Source organism: Anastrepha ludens, chromosome 4 (genome assembly GCF_028408465.1).
Source record: "Anastrepha ludens isolate Willacy chromosome 4, idAnaLude1.1, whole genome shotgun sequence".
Taxonomy (NCBI): Eukaryota; Metazoa; Arthropoda; class Insecta; order Diptera; family Tephritidae; genus Anastrepha; species Anastrepha ludens.
Genome location: NC_071500.1, coordinates 48,694,853 through 48,714,131, shown reverse-complemented (window position 1 = coordinate 48,714,131; position 19,279 = coordinate 48,694,853). Strand labels below are relative to the sequence as shown.

The window sequence follows — 19,279 nt, the reverse complement described above, 5'->3', positions numbered from 1 at the left end:
ATGCATCCACCATATAGCCCTGACCTTGCACCATCGGACTACCATTTGTTTCGGTCAATGCAGAACTCCCTTAATGGAGTAAAGTTGGCGTCAAGAGAAGCCTGTGAAAAGTACTTGCCGCAGTTTTTCGCCGAGAAACCACAAAAGTTTTACGCTGATAGAATAATGTCTCTAGAAGAAAAATGGCAAAAGGTGGTTACCCAAAATGGTACATATTTGGTTTAATAAAGTTCATTATAAATATAAAAAAAATGAGTTGAAGTTTGATTAGAAATACGAAAAGACTTTTTCGACTACCTCGACCTGGATTTAATTTGCTTTTTAATAAAAACCAGTTTATTATATTGTAATATTATTTTTTTAACAACATTCAGAGGACAAACCCGTAAAAATCGACAAATCTTAAATTCAGCACAACTAATATAAAATCAGCGATTATTACCTTTTTGTTGATTTGTGTCAATTTATATTTAATTACTAAATAAATCAAAAGAAAAAAAATATTACTGTACCATACATAAAGAACCCTCCTTAATAACTCATCCTTATAAAGGGACATACTCCCAATAGTATGCAATATTTTCACCCAGGGACACTAAGAGGCCCAGTAGGACCACCTATCACCTCCCAGTTTTTTAACATATGGGATTTTATAAATATTGTATTTTATTGCGCTTTCATTAAAATACTTCCTCACATTACGGCTATGAATAATTAACTAATGAATTATTTCGAGAAAATCAAGCAATTGAATGTCTTACAGAAAAAAATTATGACTCCACTTAAGGTGTTACAACTCACAAGTACACAAATTTGCAGTATTCATAAAGTGTTTTTGTTAAATATATCATATTTTGATTTACCGCGGAGATTCTTGACAGAAAGTCAATATCATCCGCCGAACGAAGTGGATTGGTTTACTCTTGTTGGGAAATATTGAAAACGAAATGGACAACGATTTTGTTCGGAAAACCATATTTTCTTACGAAGCGCATTTCTATTTCGGCTGCTATGTTACAAGCAAAACTGTCACATATAAGGATCGGAAAACCTGCACGTGAATACAAGTAGGCATATATTCTCGGAGAGCGACAATTTGGTGTGAGTTTTGGATCGGGGTCATCATTAGCGTATTTTTCCTTGAAAATGCTGCTGGAAACGTTTCCGTCAACGGTGTGCGCAACAGATTAATTATAAACGATTTTTGTGATCCGAAATGGAAGACACGGACTTGGATGTTCTTTGGTTTCAGCAGAATAGCGCGCCATGCCACACAGTTTATGACATGTCACTACCCATCTCTTGCGCGTCAAGTTCGGTAATCGTGTTATCAGCCATCTCTGCGTTATCAATTGGCCTCGGAGCCACGATTTGACACTGTTAAACTTTTTGTGTGGGATGCTGTGAACGACAGGGTGATTCATACATGTCTATGTACGTCTAAACACCGATGTTGAAGGTTATTCAGCAACTCTATGCGCTGAAACAGCAATAGTCTCAGCAGCAGAAAAATCATTCCAGTGTACTTTAATTGAATGCTGGATATATAAAATGCTTTAGTACTTATTTACGAGTATATATCGGGTGTGTCGTTAGCTGCGTGCCATCATCGATATACAGTGAATCAAAAAAGTATTGGCACACTCGAAAAATCAAAGTTATCACTGCGATAACTTTTCTTCTAATGAAAGTATAAAAAATATAAAAAAGGTATTTTCTAAATGTATTTAAAAAAATTAATATTTACATAGGTTTACAAACTCAACCTTGGAAGGTAAAATAAAATTTGCTTATGCTTTCGACGTCGTAACGGTAAACTCCCGTTATTTTCACTCTTGCTTTTTACTTATTCGTGCGTTTTAGGAATTGCATACGGTCGCAATCACTTTTTTCGCGACTTCAACGGGCATAGCACAAAATGGGCCGTGGTGCTAAAATTTCCCTAGAACTACGTTAATTAATGATAAAACTGTCTGTATTTTGGAAAAAAAAATCCTATCGCGAAATTGGCAAACTTGTCGATAAATCATAGTCCAGCTTTCGAAACATCTTTATGCATTATTGCAATACTAGCAAAATAACTCCGGAGAGCAGATCTGGGCACCCAAAAAAATTAACCGAACGACAGGAGCAAACTGTGGTGTCCACGGTGGCACAAAATCCAAAAACTTTGGCTATCAAATTGTGCGAACCCTGCAAAATGCATTTGAAATCAATTTCAACTCTCAAACTGTTCGGAATACCCTATATAAGGCTGGGTATCATGGCCGGGTTCCTCGACGCAAACCCTTCATTTCGAAGGTAAATAAGAAAAAGAGGCTAGAATTTGATAAACAGCATTTCAATAAGCCCAACGCTTTTTGTAATACCATCATATTTAGTGATGAATCAAAGTTCAATTTATTTAGGTCAGATGGGGCGCAAAAGATTTGGCGAAATCCAAATAAAGAGCTTGCAGAAAACAACCAGCTCAAAATATGTACTTAACCACGGTGGAGGAAATGTGATGGTTTCGTGGTGTTTCGCGGCATCTGGTGTCGGAAAGCTCGTGTTCGTAGATGAGGCAGTGGATAAGCATGTCTATCGCGACATTCTTAAAGAAAATTTAAGTCAAGTGTCGAAAAACTGGGCCACAATGGGACAACTTGGCAATTTCAACAAAATAATGACCCAAAACATTCATCTTATCTTGTGAAGGAGTGGTTGATATACCATTGCAAACAGCTTAAAACATTTAAATTTAGAAAATACCGTTTTCTATTTTTTTATACTTTCATATAAGAAAAGGTATAGCAGTGAGAGCGAGAGAGTGATTTTTCGAGTGTGCCAATACTCACTGACTCACTGTAGATAAGTACTGTTTGACAGCGAAGAGTGTCAAACTATGTTGGCATTTCTGTCCGGTAAGGTTTAGCAAGTCATCATAAATCATTCAGCTCCAGTATAAAGCTTCCAAAGAGCGAAGTGTTGAAGAAGACAAATGTCGAATCGTCGTCGTTCTGAACCTGTTGATTTTTGTTCTTCTACTGCGTCGACAATTTAATGAAGGGTCTTGGCTTTCGTGCCTATAAAATACAGCTCGTGCTGTGATTGATCATCCAAGCCAATTGACCACCATTTACGTCGCATTTTTGTTGATTGAGCTCATTTAAATATTGGAAAAAGTAGTCAAGAAATAAACTAATCGAATGGACTGTGTAACTCGTAGCAGTAAAAAATAAATGCCATGAAACTATCTACGAGATTATAATGAAAAAAATCATTTCAACAATTTTTTGTATTTTAAGATCTCAAGCTCTAAAAAAAACACCCTATACACATGCATGTACGTAACTTAACGTCCAATAAAACTATTGAAGTACTAAAAATGAAACAATAAAAACCATTGCACACGCATCATCGCCTCAGTGACCTGGTGGTTTGGACTAAATGAAGTAGATTGGACAGTTGATTGTCGCTTTATTCCTCGTAGAAATGTTTATGAGCTAATAAAAAAAGAAATTAACTTGACGCCCGCCTTTTATGTATTTGGAGTTAAAGAAAAAATAAAATTTCACAATTTTAATACACTAGTGTAAGTGCAAATGCACGGTGTACGCACGGTTCTCCCTATCGTGATTTTTGTGGGTAAAACTTTTCACTAATTAGTTTTTTCGGCGCACCCCATCTAGGTATGCACTCTATTCGTACATAAGCATTCATACGTCCCAGTTGGAAAAGGTCACCTTTACTTACATAAACAGACGTCATAACTCGGCATCAGTTTTATTCAAAGTTTATATTCTTTTTGAAATTTGTGTGTCCATTTAAATAAGCCCAGGTAGTGCAGGGAACAATACTTTAACGGACATATGTATGTGTAGCTCATCTCAAACTGAGAGCACAAATATGATCCATTCGCTGTTTTGGGATGCATCCTGGCAAGTGTCCTATTTCCTAATAGTTGGCAGCAACAAAAGAAAGAACTTCCCACCAAAATTTCTTTGTGGGCAAATACATAATTACGTACACGTATAATTACACGCGTTCATATGTAAGTACTTGTATTAAATTCTTTTCTTTTCACAAATTTCCAGCTGTGACGTGCAGGTATTTTAATATCTGAATGAATTGGACATTGCTGCCCGTTTGTTATGTTACACACTTAAATTTCTGATGAATTTCATAGAAAACTTTGCAAAGTTTCGGGTGGTCTATTAAATTTAAATATGTATTTATATATATCGATACCTGTGACTCGTTTTTGGAATTACAGAGCATTGCATAAAACATTTTATAAATATATTTCTGTATTCTGAAATTGACTTTTGAGTGGCTGCTAATTAGTTGAAAATCTGTAGCGATTTTCCAAATGAGAGATTTCCTGCAATTTCCCGCAGAGCAGACCAGGTTGTTACTCTTTCAGTCCATAGAGTAGATTTTTCACAGGAGACATTGCAGAACTGCATGATATCCGTAGAAAAAAAGTAAAAAATTATATACGAAAATTATGGTAATGGAATTGGGCTTTCGTCAGACAACTGTGCGCCGTCTTTGACCTAGTTTTTAGACATAAGCTGTAGTACCAACAAATAATGAATCGATCGGTGAAAAGTTATGCGTAAATTTCTGACAAAAGGGAAAATTATTCCGATGCACTATTCGCCATGTTCATCTGATTCAGCATCCAGAGACTATTCTCTATTGCCAAAACTGCATTTGGCGATGAAATAAATTCGCCATGAATCTTGAACAACACTTTTAAAAAGAATATATGTAGATAGCTTCTTTGGAAAGTGAGTGAAATGGTTTATTGGAGAAAAAGGCGAAAGTAATCACTAATAAAAAATGTGTGCTTCAAAATATACTTACATATAGACATTTTCACCAAAAGATCTGCCACAAAAATTAAGAATATTGCATTGTTATAGCATTTCTTCAATTTAATGTAAACAAATTTAATGGTTATATTAATAACCCAAAGTTTGTAAAGAGCAGCATTGCCCCTTGAACAGAATTGCAGCGGACAACGGGTAACGGGTTGAGTACCCGCTGTCAAAATCAGAACACATTTAATAGCATGAAATTGCTCAGAATTGCGGCGGGGATAATTAAATTAATTTCTATTTTCTGCGACGGGTTGAAGACTTAGGGTTTCTTTTCTGATCACTTGATGACAATTCGTTTGTTTATACGCAAAAAGAGGCAATAGCAGGCAAATAACTAGCAAATAATATTCGCTTGGCTCAAGAAAGCACACAAAATTTTAATAATTTAGAAAGCTTTTATTATTTTTTAACGATGAGATTGAACAAGTTGTTTAAAAAATATAGCAAACGAAAAGATTTCACCACAAAATTAATTTTATTGTAACCACAAAATGTCAGCTGAAAACCGTCCCGTCGCAATTGTTTTTAACCGATCGAATTTTCCGAGGGAAATGGTGATGAACTGATCACCACCCGTCAACCCTTTACCCGCTGTCCCGCTGCAATTCCGGGGCATAAATAGTTATGTTTGTTTACATAAAAGGTGTCTGGTGGCAAAACTAGGTTTTAAATTAAAACTTTCTCTCTAAACGCTGAGCATATGAGCGATGAGGGGACCGCGTTAACTTCGTTATTTGTGCGGGTTATTTAGTTAAAAAGTCGCAGTGGTTGAATGAAAAATGTGAGTTTAAGTGATGCCCCTTGTGAAAATTGGTTTAATTCATATATGTGAAGGTTCCGAGCAACAAGTGCGGTAGCAAACAGCCCACGATAGTGGCTCAGCCGGACATCGAGACCAAATGAAAATATTGAACTCGGCGCTACAAGCTTGAGAGACACGAGGGGGAAGCTTTTCTATTCTCATTGTAAAAATGTATATAGTATACTCATGCAACGGGATGTAGGGAGACACATGTGACTCCGGGTTTTAGCATTGCGACATGTCAGATCTATTGCGCCCCCTTCATAAATTCAAAGTATTTTCGCCAGCTTCCTCAATAAATTGTAGTATTTTTCCTATTTTATTGTGTTTTTTCCTCCTCTGGTAAAGTTTGTTTAGTTTGTGGACACGATGCCAGTATATGTTTGGTGGATTCATCTTCCTCCCTACAAAAACTGCAAGTAACATTGGAGTATGTTCCCTGGTTAGTGAGATGATAACTCAATCGTCCTGCGATGGTTCTAAAACTATTCTTATTTAATTCCATACAATTTTTAAAACGGTTTAGGCAAAGCTACCTATCATTAAAGTGCGATCAAAATTTAAATATGCTTCGTTAATCTTGAATTCAATCTAGTCAAATCTTTCCAATCGAATATAAAGATTGCAACGTAATTTTATTCGTTTCCCCAAGCCGCTTCATTGCTTTGTTCCTTTGCCTTCCTATACGATCGAATCCAGCATTCCAATCTGATTTTTCTGTTCTAATCTATACAACTTTGGTTCCGATACCTGGAATCGTGATCCCTTGTAGCATCCTAGGCTAGATAGTTCTTCCAAACATCTTCACAGCTGAAGATGAGAATCCTTTTTGGTAAATTTTATTCCACAAATCTGCATTCAAATTGGTGGTAAACACAAATAAATGGCGAAATCAAGAAGCAGCACCAAACATGAACCTTAACTGAACGCTTCATAGTTCGTGATTCGAAGATTCATCCGTGAATATTACGTTTTACCAATTTCGTTCTGAATTTGCTTTAGCCTATGCAAGTCTTTTCTCAATGTGTTATAATGAGAGCAGCGGGTTTTTCACTGTGCTGCGGAATTTGATGTCTTCTGGAACGTAAACGTGCGCGCGCCTTTGGATACAATAACACCAGTCAATGACCCTCTGAATTTGCTTTGGAGAAGTAGTTTTTTTGGGTCTTATCCGGGGTAGTCGTCAACGTTTTAACTCCAATATACCTTAGCACCCATTTATATATGAACGTGTTCGATTTCCTCAAATATTTTGCTGCAGAAGTGCATGACATTTTTAGACCCTGGGAATGTTTTCATAGGATCAATGCTTCAAATCGGTTTTCATACGCGGAACTCTTTTCTGAAAACAACGTCGGCTTTCTACATTTCTCACAACACTAACCAATTGCGCAACGCGTATTGCGAAAAGGATATAGGGAGTTTCTAAGTTTGAATTTCGCCAATCACACTTCCATTAGACAGACTGTACGATTTTTGAGTTTCTTGCTTTTCTGCAAGAATCCCTTATATATAGGAGTATATATGTGGTGCGCCATCTTTTATGTCGGTATGAAAGCCTTGAATAACTTTGAAAAAAAAAACAACTGATTTGCATAAGTGAGGTATTTTTATTTAGTTTGGTTATTTATAATTTATTAAAACAATATTTTGAATACAATGTCAATCAAGTGGTCACCTTTATTAGCAATCACAAACTGCGATATTTTTTCTGCTTTTGTCATCTCCTTGTCAAGCATTTCGGGTTTTATAGCGCCGATTTCGGTTGTTCCGGTGTATAGCGATCTATGGTTGAAGTTGTACTGAACTGACGTATGTACTCGTGTGTCGAAGCCGATCGGTTGGTAAATGACAAAGTTATTCAGCGTTTACATACCGACATAAAAGATGGTATTATGTGCGTAAGTTACAAAGTTAGAAAGTTTAAAAAAGTCTTTTATAATAGTGCTTTGCAATATTTATATTAAAAGTTCAAGTTTTTGCCTCAAATTACTTCATATACTATATAATTTGCCACATGCACTTAATACTTTAGGCATTGTTTTTTCTGTAACATTTTTTGATATCTTATCATTGCATTTTAATTGATATTTTCAGATCAATGCTTTGAGTCTAGAAACATTTCCATCGCACTTGATTAAGAAAATTTGGATAAAAATCGATCCACACATCCCATTTTTGCAGGAAGTTCATAAGTTTATATTACGCGAAGAGGTAAGTTTTATTTATTTATTTATTTATTTATTATTACACTCACAATGTCAAGTGAGATTCGAAATACACACCCTCCCAAGCTAACTTTATCGCTTCCCATTCACGATTTGTAGTTTTTCTGACAGTTTCAAGATACATATAAACTTTCACTTGTAGTTGTCATACGCAGAACTATATAACATGGTAATATTTGGTAAAAATAAAAATTAAATAAAGAAGTGGCTAATTTGGTCCGATCGGAATTTTATATACGAGTACGCGCATACTTTAGTAAAATTTGAATTGTTTAGCTTTTGAAATCAAAGAAACACGTAGACAATGAGAGTTTCAGCTTGTAACAAAAGATGCTCGGACAGAAATTTAGTCTTAGCATTTAATTTGTGGGCATAGTCTTTGTCCCATATCAATATTAAAGGGTCCTTGCAAAAGACGCCCCTATGTGTCGTTTCAAAACTAAACACGTAAAAATTTAGATTATTTCACATTCTACTACTTTCATTCCAAATATGGCTCTTAACCATTATATGTGAAAGACGACATCATTTACATATCCACCATGAACACGTCTACAGGTAGAATACGCCAAACAGTTGATCCATGAATGATGTTGCAGGTTATTCACCAACACTTTGCGCTACTGCAGCAATATTCTCAGCAAAACATCCAGTTTTTGGTGAGGCAGTCCTTGTTCTATCTTTAACAGAAGCAGTTTCTTGAAATTTGTTCATTAACCTTTGAATTGTCGACTTACACGGACTATTATTTCCACCAAGAAAATCAGGATTTTTACGATATGTTGTTCCTGAAGATCGTCCATTTTCATAATAAGTTTCAATAATTTTATCGCGTTATTCTATAGTGCGAAATTGTACATCTGTATACTTGACAACTGTCAAAGATGACATAACATCTAGGAACTATTCTCTGCTAATACCAAAGCGTCACTTTTGAAGTACCCTTTATAACCCTCATTGTCTATGTGTTGGCTTGATTTCAAGAAGCTCAAATCAAAATTTATTAAAATGTGCGCGGTTGTAAATGTGTTCGGTGCGGACCGAATTGTTTTTTTTTTAAGTGGTGCGCATACCCTTTTTGATTATTTGGCCGAGCTCATCCTATTATTTGTGGCGTGCATTTTGATGTTGTTTCACAAATGGAGGGACCTACAGTTTCAAGCTGACTCCCAATGGCTGATATTTTTTTTTTAAGTGAGGAGCTTTTTCATGGCAGAAATACACTCGGAGGTTTGCCAGTGCCTGCCGACGGGCGACCGCTATTAGAAAAAGCCTTTTCTTAATTTTGGTGTTTCACCGAGATTTAAACATACGTTCTCTCTGAATTCCGAATGGTAGTCACGTACCATTCCATTCGGCTATGGCGGTCGCGGACCGAATTTGCCGCTTTCTTATTGTTTCTCAACTGCGTTAATGTTTCGAAATTTTGTTTATACTGTTACGTACATATGTATATGAGAGTTGCCTTTTACATTTTGTAGTATTGAAAACACAGTAAATAATAATTAAAATGGCTTTATAGTTTTTCAAAATATTCTCCTTGGAAGTTAACATACTTTCGCACTTGCTTGAACCAATTGACAAAGCACTTTTGCCACTCAGAAGTGGATACCTCCAAAACGAGTTATTTAAAGGTGTCAACAGCTTCCTCAGGCATTCACAAAAAGAAATCATTAGGTGGCAAATCAGAGCTATAAGGCGGATTACTTATTAATTCGACCTTTTGAGCGCTCAACAATTCTCTTGTGTGAGTTGTTTACTGATACGTGGATTGCCTTGGTGAAGGATGATTCGTATTCGGTGGTTGGCTTTATTTAATTCTGCGAAATTTCCTGGGTTGTGGTGGAAATGGTTGTGTATCACTCAGAATTGACTATTTTAAGTTTCTTGAAAGTTTCAGTTGAAACATGGTCAGATTTTAAGAAAAAACATGCGATCAAATGCTTTAAAGTGCTCCTTCCGCGAACAACTTTTGTAGGTTTAAACTAGTCTTGGAACACCTACACTATAGATTGTTGTTTGATTTCTAGCTCATATGCAGAGAACCAAAGTTTGCCACCTGCTACGATCTCAAAGACGTTCTTTGAGCCATAGCGGCCGAGTTTCTTCAATATTTCTTTACACCAATCAGCATACATATGTCCTTTTTTGAGAAATTGTCAAATTATGCAGTATCCAACACGGTTAAATCTTCCGGACGGTCACATATTCATACTTAGAATGTATGTTAAGCCCACGATATTGCGTTATAAATTGACGCACAGCATAGGTTGTTTCTAGCAAAACAATCGTATTTTGACGGCCTGTACAAAATTCATCCTACAAGGATCGACGGCCCCATTGGAACTCGGTGTACCAGCGTTTCACAGTGGCTCAGTGTTGTGAATCCAAAAGCTGAGTTAAGTTGATCAATGCGCTCCTGTCTCGGTAATCTACTTCGAAAATCGTAATAAATCATCGCACGAAAATTCTTGAAGAACACAAAACTCATTAATTGAAAACGTTATACAGTAGGTTCTGTTTTTATGCGGTAGATACGTTCCGCAAGAAACAGCATAAAAAAAGCTACTAGTTGTATAGTAAAACTATAGGTACGTTTCAAATGCTAAAACCGCATAAATCTGAAATAATCGCATAAAAAAGGGCACTAGTCCCATATTATTACTATAGATACGTTCCATAGACCGCATGAATCTGAAATAATTAAATAAAATCGCATAAACAAAATATTGTATCTTTGAAAATTATATCTTTATATATCTTCCATACTTGTAGGGTTAGCATTTCTGATGTAATCTGTGATGAGTTTTTGCTTAGCTGGTTTAGAATCTTGTTTATATGTACAATTCCCGATAGGTCGACATGCATTTTGTAATTTAAAAAAAACCCGCACTATTTCAAAACCGCATAAAAAAAAGCCGCATAAAAACAGAACCTACTGTATATGAATTTATACTAAAAGATACCAAACTTTTCGTTAAAAGTATCGAATTGCAGCTCATCATACGTAGTGTTGCAAATACGATCCTCTTAAAAGGCAACCTAAGTAAAATAAAAGAAAAATTTCTTAGGGTTTGCGGCACCTCTAAACATCAACATAATTCATTACAAAATATTCGCGCATTTATTATTCATTATATGTATACTATGTATTTCTTGGAGATATCGTAATACATATGTACATATACTATTTGTCGAATTTTTGTAGGACATCGTAGTTACACATATACATAAGTACATGTAAATAAGTTAATATCAGTTCTTATTGTTTGTTTGTAAAAGTTGTATCACCCTCCACTTAAGTAGAACATCTATCCACTCACATCAATTCAAATAAGTGTATATGTATACGTACGTTTGCCACTAATATGTCCGTTTATAAACAGAAACTTTGGCCAGAAATATATCCGGAGGTCATGCTGTTGGAATTTCTCTTCAACGGCGAGCGCCAAATTAATGCCACTGTCGCCGTCTTAATTATATCATGCATCATAGATCTGCAAGAGGATTTTCGGTATTACGTGAAACGTGGCTTTCTACGCTATCTACTTAAGTAAGTACATTCGAATGAGAGATTTTACGTAAAGAAAAAAAAAAACAATACTGTGATAAAGGAAATTATGTTGTTATAAACTAGTTCATTAAACTGTGCCGACACGTCTGCAAGAAAAGACCTACGAAAGGATGAATTGAGCTCAGAAACATATGTATGCACATAGTCAGCTGCTTGTATGTATACATTCACAGAAATGTATGTAGTTAGGTATAAAAATCTATAAGCTTAGTGGCGAAATTGGGATTTAAGCCAAGTGAGTAATGAGTTCAATGAGTGGTTCAATGTGAAAACTTTTAGTTTTGGCATTTCCACTTGCCAACTGAAGCAGCCACTAGTTTAATGAACCACTAATTCGCCCATTCGGACTTTCTTTTCTTTCGTTTTTGTATACCCACGCGCAATTGTGCATAAGGGTATTATAATTTTGTTAACATAATGTTTGTATGTAACAGCGTAAAGGAATCGGGGTAGATTGAGGTATTTACTACTCGTGTCACCATCATTATAGAATTACAGTTCGAGGTGAACCATTGCTTCCGTTGCAATTCGCCTACACGTCACTCGGTCATCAGCTTTTCGTTTGATATCGGATGTGTCATAGCTCCAAAGTCGCATTCAATGTCATCTCTCCATCGTTTTTTCGGCCGGCCTATTCTTCTGGCGCCTTATGGAGTTTCTTTGAAGATCTTTTTTAAGAGTTCTTTCGTTACTCATTCGTAAAATGTGGGCGTACCATCCAATCATTTGCGCTTTGATGTACTTGATTACATTTGCACCACTGAGAAAAGTATCTAATTCGTCGTTGTACCGAATGCAATAAGTACCGTCTTCAAGTCGTACAAATCCGTATATTTTTATTAGAATTTTTATTTCAATACAATTTAACTGAACGGTTTCTTGGATTTCAGAACCCAGACTTCGCACCCGTATGTGAGTGTACGCCTTATGACAGTCTTGAAAATTAGTAGTTTTAAGGTTTCTAGAAATTAATCTCGACTTCATCAACTTTGTATGTGCGAAGTAAGACTTATTTACAGCTTGGGTACCACAAAGGCTAAATGCGTGTATCTCGATAACGACTTAATAACATTGGCTTAGCGACGTATTGTACACGAACTACTACCCCCCTAATATATGTAGATCCAGCATAAATAATGTTGAGATTGGAACAAAACTAAGCCCACCTTTTATATGTTAAGACTAAATTTCCGTCCTTCGCTCAGCCATTACAAGATATAACTCTCATTGTCTATGAGTGGTTTTGATTTAAAAAATTAAATACTTAAAGAACCTAAATTAAATGCTAAAAAAAATTCGCGGGTATATAAAAATAGGTTCGGACCGAATTTAGCACTTCCTTACTTGTTACTTTTCCTATTTTTGTAGATCGTCTTTGGAAAGAAAACGCTTGCAACTGGAAATGGAGCCACCAGATTTTCCACAGTTACTCATACGCGGCCCAGTGCCATATAAAGTGAATGTGCAGTTAGCACGAAATCGCATCGACCAACTTTTGATGATATCACATCCAATTATAAGGGCACTCAATCAGCTTTGGCATCAATTGTAAGTGCAACAGCCAGTATATGTTACATAGAATATATAGAGAAAATTTACGTCTATATGTAGAAGAATGTATGTATGGTAGATATGTACGTTAGCCATGTTAAATATTATTTTATTAAAGCCTTACGGTATTGGAGCAAAACTAAATTTTATAAAAGGCTTAGAATATAATTTTTATATATTTTTTATATTTTTATATATTTTTCTCTGAGCTTACTTTTTTATTTCGTATGCATTTCTCAACACTTCTACTTACGTATGTAAAACTTTCGTCGAAAATCAGCGAAATAGTTTTGCTTAACGCAAAACATAAAGAAAAAACGAGGAAGTTTTCGAGAAATGTGCTTCACTGAGTGTATTTAAAAATGTAGTCTGGTGCTCAATTCAAGATTTATTTATTGGCATACGGTGAGAGTACTCTGAGTCAAAAAAAGTTTGCTTTTCACAAAAGGTCGAGAAGATGTGAATGACGACGCTCGCTTTGGTAGCCCCAGCAATCAACAACCGATGAAAATGTTGAGAAAGTGAGAAAAATTGTTATGGAGAATCGTCGAATCACAATTAGAGAAGTTTCTGAGGATGTCGGCATATCGGAACCTTTTTGGAAATTTTGGGCATGAAGCGTGTGGCAGCGATGTTCATTCCAAAATTGCTGAATTTTGACCAAAAACTACGTCAAATGAGCATCGCTCAGGAATTGTTGAATAACATCAACGATGATCTAAATTTACTTAAAAGAGTCATACTGATACCAAATCATGGGTACATGGAAGTCTAGGAGAGCCCATACCAAAACAAGCACGCCAAATTCTATCAAATGTCAAGGTTTTATTCACTGTTTTCTTCGATTACCATGGCGTAGTGCATCAGGAGTTCTTACCACAGGGTCGTACGCTAAATGAAGGTGTATTATCTTGAAGTAATGCGCCGTTTGCGTGAACCAATACGAATAAAGACTCGGAATTTTGAAAAAAAAATGCATGACTTTTGCATCATGATAATGCGCCTGCTCACCCATCTTTGCTTGTGAGAGATTAGTTGCCCAAAAACAACACCATTATCAACCCTCAGTCACCGTATTCGCCAGATTTTACACCTAGCGACTTTTTCCTCAAAACATTCTGAATAAAATAAAATGAGACCATGAAAAACCGAAAGTTAAAAAACTAAATTTTACAGGGAGCCCAAATTATTAATAAGTCCGAGGAACTGGTGTTGCTCAGAATCAAATAGTCTGTTTTTTGTAAAAGACGTTCTTCGTGTACTCGGACTTTTCCGATCCCTAAGTAGATTTCAATTCAAAATAGCGAAGCTCATACGGCGGATGATTTTTTTTATTGAAATCATCTAATGAATGTATTTATAAGTATACAAACAATGTCTTCATTTGAATCTTCTCCTGTGTTTTCCGCAAGGATGATAGATTACGACGTTTAGCTATCCTTTATAGCGAAAAGTAAAATTGTATTAATAGTAAAGTCAGCTAATCAGCTGATTCTTTCAAATTCCTCTATAAATCTTTTCATCACGGATTAAAAAATGGAAAGAATATCAGATCAACCGTTTCGCATCGTCTTTGGTTATAACCATTCGCTTGCATTTTACGGGAAAAATATAATTAAGTAATATAGCAGTTTACTCTGTTCCGTTACTTCCATTATAACCACCGCGAAAAGCTTGAACTAATGGCTCTTCTTCGTCGCATATATGCAATTAGAACCAGTAATTTTCCATATTTTATGTAAATTGGATGTGGCAGAATGAAAGGGCGAATTCCTACGCTTAAGGATACGACTAACTGGGGGTTCATGTGTAAATTTCTAGCTGATATGATGAGAATTTTTTCTTCTTAGAATGATAATTTTATTTTACAAGATTTATTTTAATTATTGTGAAGAAGTATACAAGTCAAAACATTCTATTCTCAGATACAACGATCTAGTTATAATAGACGTTTCGAAGATCTTCCTGCGCGACCAGCCTATGACAGCCGATGAATTAATAAGTTTCGTTGATGACAGTTGTGCGGTTATACGTGATGTAAGTGCCACATTATGTGGATGCACTTCTTACATAAGGTTTTGAAATATTGTTTTGATTCAGTTACTGATGAATGACTGGCTGCCACGTTGCGCTGATTTAGTGGATGTTATGCGCCGAACCTGGAAGGATTTAGTGCCAATGAATCAGAAATATGGTGGACGCGCAGCTGTTTTATTCAATTGCATACATGCGTTAATGTCTCATCACTTGCAAGGATTGATAACGCGTAGCATTTCTGTGCTCTACACTAACCTAACCAGATATGAGGTGAGTAAGTGGCTTGCGACAAAATGTAATAAAACCCCTATTCAAATATTCTATTAATTATTAAAGTAAAAATGTTTTAGTTCAGATGAAATTTTCTAATTAAAGTACCTTCTTTGTGTTAATTTAATTCGCTTGCTGGTATTGATGATGCGAGCTTGATCTTAAAAGATAAGTTTGCACTCACATAGGTGATTATTGGTATGGGAATAAGATTCGGTCCTTCCTTTGCCAAAGTCACGAATTATTTAAACAATTAAATAATACATTATATTATGTGCAGTTTGTGAAAGCTACAACTTCACTCATCTTTTAGGCAGCCTACGGATTCCTCTGACGAAAAATTCGACTTCTTTCGAGTTGATCCATCTATTGAGCCAGTTTGCGAGGTTCTCGTAAGAAGTGAACCGCTCTCCAATAAGGGCTGACTGCGTTGATGGTCATCCGAAGGTGCAATGTCTTGGGAATACGGCAGATGGGGCAAGATTTCCCAATTCAGTCCCTCTAAATATTTCTGGACCGATTTAGCAACGTGTGGTCTGGTGCGCGCATGCAGCAAAATCAGTTTGTCATGTACTGCACATTAGCTGCAGTCGGTTTTGATCGATAGTAATGGTTTAAGACGGTTTAAGGAGTTCATAAAAGATGACACCCTTCTGATCCCACCAGATGCACAACATATCCTTTTAAGAATGAATACTTTTTTACGCTGTCGATGGATCTGGTTTACCTGGTTCCAACATTTTCGACGCTTATGGTTATCATAATAGATCCATTTTTCATCGCCAGTGACGATCCGATGCAGAAAATCTTTTCTTTTCTGCCGTTCAAGAAGCATCTCACACGTTACCAAACGTATCTCGATATCCCTCTCCTTCAATTGATGTGGCACTCAGCTACCTGCTTTCTGGACCATTCCCATCGCGTGCAAGCGACGGTGTTTACCGACGGTTGATCTATCAACATCTAACTCAATACATCATCAAGGGTTCGACATGTGTCTTCATCCAATAATTGTTGTAGTTGAGTGTCCTCGAATATTTTCAGTGCCCCTTCGCGTTCTTTATTACTCACTTTGCAAGTAAATATTGAATAAATTCGACACGTTTAGTTTAGCTAAAGCTGATGATCTCTGATTTGTGCGTGATAATCTCAGATATGTTAATGTGTATACTAATAAGCGAAAACAAATTTCCTTCTCCCACCCACCTACCACGCGAGGGGGGGCAATTCGCATCGCCTACGGATCTTATGTGGGAATTCCAATTCACAATTACAAACTTGCTAATATCTTCGTACTGGCTACAAGAATTTGGCACACATTTTCTTCAGAGTTTCAGCTATTGCAAGGTTAATAATTCCATATAAATTTGTGTCGAATACTTTCTAGAATATAAGTCATAAAATGATCTCAAATAAAAAAGTTGCCAATACAATATTTTATTATGGATAATCTCGATATTACTACACAAGGCGCCTTCAATTCCTCATGTGTTAGATGAAGCATAAGTGGCGAATAGGTAGTACTGGAAAATAGCTGCCAAAAAATACCCTTGTCTGACTGAACTTCATGAGTACTCGTAAAGCAGCGTTCATACAGGGAAAAAATTGTGATTCAACTCGCTATTTGTAATGTTCGTACTCCGTCAATGTGTACCTTTGTGTTCTCGTTTTTAAGTAATATATAAAATAAAAACTAACAATTGCAAGGAGTATCAAAAAAGAATTCGGAAATTTGAAGCAACAAAAGTCTCCCTGTGTGAACACGAGAGTAAAAGTCTCTTGAAAGAGAGTTGGCAGCATTGAAAATATTGAGTTATACCAATTTTATGAGGTGTAACCATATAACTTGCTATGGCGAATCTTGCTTGATACCTTTTTCGTCCAGCGAGCAGAGAAGTTGCGAATTGAAGACGCCTATATATTCGACCATTATCATTCAGCAGTAAATGTTTTTTGTTTTTTCTTTTTTACCATATCCAGGAAGGCAATGAAATAGAACGTTATCAAATGTATGACAAGAAACTACAACGTCGTCCACTTATGACTTTAATTATCTCGGTGGTGGGTGCGCATTTCGATGACCGCATCGATGATCGAGATGATAAGACACCCATCTACGTATATGATGAGTACGAAGATGCCAATCCTTTCTATAAGCGTCCTAGTATTATGTTCGAAACGGTAAGTTATTTTATTCAGTATATAACTTATGCAAGGTGGCGCAAAATTAATCACCCAACCGGAAAATTAATAATTGTTACAAACGACGTTGTACGCCAATCATATTTGCCGCTTGTGAACTGCAGTATACAAACTGGCAAGCAAAGAAGCGACTAAAGGTCAAAATAAAAATTTAAATCACTCAAAATAATTTTTTTTTTTCGCCACTTAGTACAAAAGTTATTCGAAAACAAAATAGGATAAATAACTTGCGTCACCTTGTAAAGGGTATTTGAAATAACGCGCTTAGATGTTTTTTTTTATGTTTTTTTGAAATAAAACATTTAAAAATTTAGATTCCCTCAAGTTTCACTATTTTTATTAAAAATACGACTTTTAACAAATACATGTGAAAAACCCCACCATTTGAATGTCCACTAACGTCACCTCTACAGGTAAAATCCGCCGAAGAGTCAATTCATGAATGTCTAATTGTTGAAAACGTCGAGAAATTGATGTTGCAGGTTGTTCACCAACACTTTGCGCTACCATACCAATATTCTTAGCTGAACATCCAGTTTTTGGTGTGCCCATCCTTATTTTATCTTCGACAGAATCAGTTTCTTGAAATTTATTTATTTATAAATTTATTTATTTATAAATTTATTTATTCTTGAAATTTATTCACCAATCTTTGAATTCTCGACTCATTCGGACATTTTTTCTACCAAAAAAATCACCAAATTTGATATGAATATGTTGCTCTTCAAGGTCGACCATTTTCAAGGCATATAATAGAATTATATATATTCTTGACAAATGTTGAAGACGACTTAGAAAAAGCACCGTCTAGGAGTTATTCACTACTAACGTCTAGGCCTTTATACTTATATTATGCATATATACATGACAGAGAAAGTTCAATAGTGGGCACTCCTCGGCAAGCAACATTTTTCTGCTTCTATTCTATTTTGAATAGCTATGAAATAATTTATTAATAATTGTTGTTCTTCAATTTGAGACCCCACTCGAGGTGGACCCAGCTTGTGAATTCGTAATGAAAAATGAAGGCAAGTTTTTCGGTTTTCCATATATAAATGAGCTACCGGAGTTATTTGTTTCTATATTCAAAAAAATATTGGAAGTTGGCTCTAAGATACCACGCTTGGAATACGTCATGTCTAGAGGTGAGTATATAATAAATTTAAATGTTGATGTAAATAAAAACATAAGTGCATACGCACACACAGGGAAGTATAGAAGTCCGAACATATATTATATGTTAGTATTTATTAAAAATTTAAATTTATTTAAATTTGGTTCTCCTAGTAAAGAAGCCAACAAAAAAATAACCACGGGTAACCACAATGTATTTATAACAGTTCGTCTTTATTATATTTATTAACAAGTTAACGTTTTCAACAAAACAACAACAAAAACTAAGCAAAGAGAAAGTAAAGAAATATTCAAATCATCAAATTCAAATTATAATTTGATACTAAAAGGTGGGCTGTGTATGTGCATTTTGAAAATATTTACTTGTTAGCATTTGTAATATGATCAGTACAATTCTTTGCGGTTTTTCCTTATGCAATTTTATTTTACTGATGCACTTATGTGTATATATCAAGAAAATATGTGAGCAAATTAAACTGCCTTCACAATTTATGATTGAAAAGTACAATTTTTGTATGACATAGGGTTACATAGAGAACCGGACACTTTCATTGCCAAATGAGTATTAATGAAGACCGACATGTCTGAAAAGTTCTTAATTGCCAATTAGGTG

General features: G+C 35.6%; 1 protein-coding gene across 1 annotated transcript in view; it reads left to right on the top strand.

Moving 5' to 3' along the window:
• LOC128862224 (dynein axonemal heavy chain 3) overlaps positions 1-19,279 on the top strand; it is a 279,729-nt gene that overhangs the window by 28,575 nt on the left and 231,875 nt on the right. The window contains exons 9-15 of the mRNA XM_054100729.1: positions 7,768-7,884; positions 11,285-11,451; positions 12,841-13,020; positions 14,949-15,060; positions 15,124-15,330; positions 17,311-17,511; positions 18,512-18,677. Coding sequence (XP_053956704.1) covers positions 7,768-7,884; positions 11,285-11,451; positions 12,841-13,020; positions 14,949-15,060; positions 15,124-15,330; positions 17,311-17,511; positions 18,512-18,677 — 1,150 coding nt within the window. The remainder of the gene's footprint in view (positions 1-7,767; positions 7,885-11,284; positions 11,452-12,840; positions 13,021-14,948; positions 15,061-15,123; positions 15,331-17,310; positions 17,512-18,511; positions 18,678-19,279) is intronic.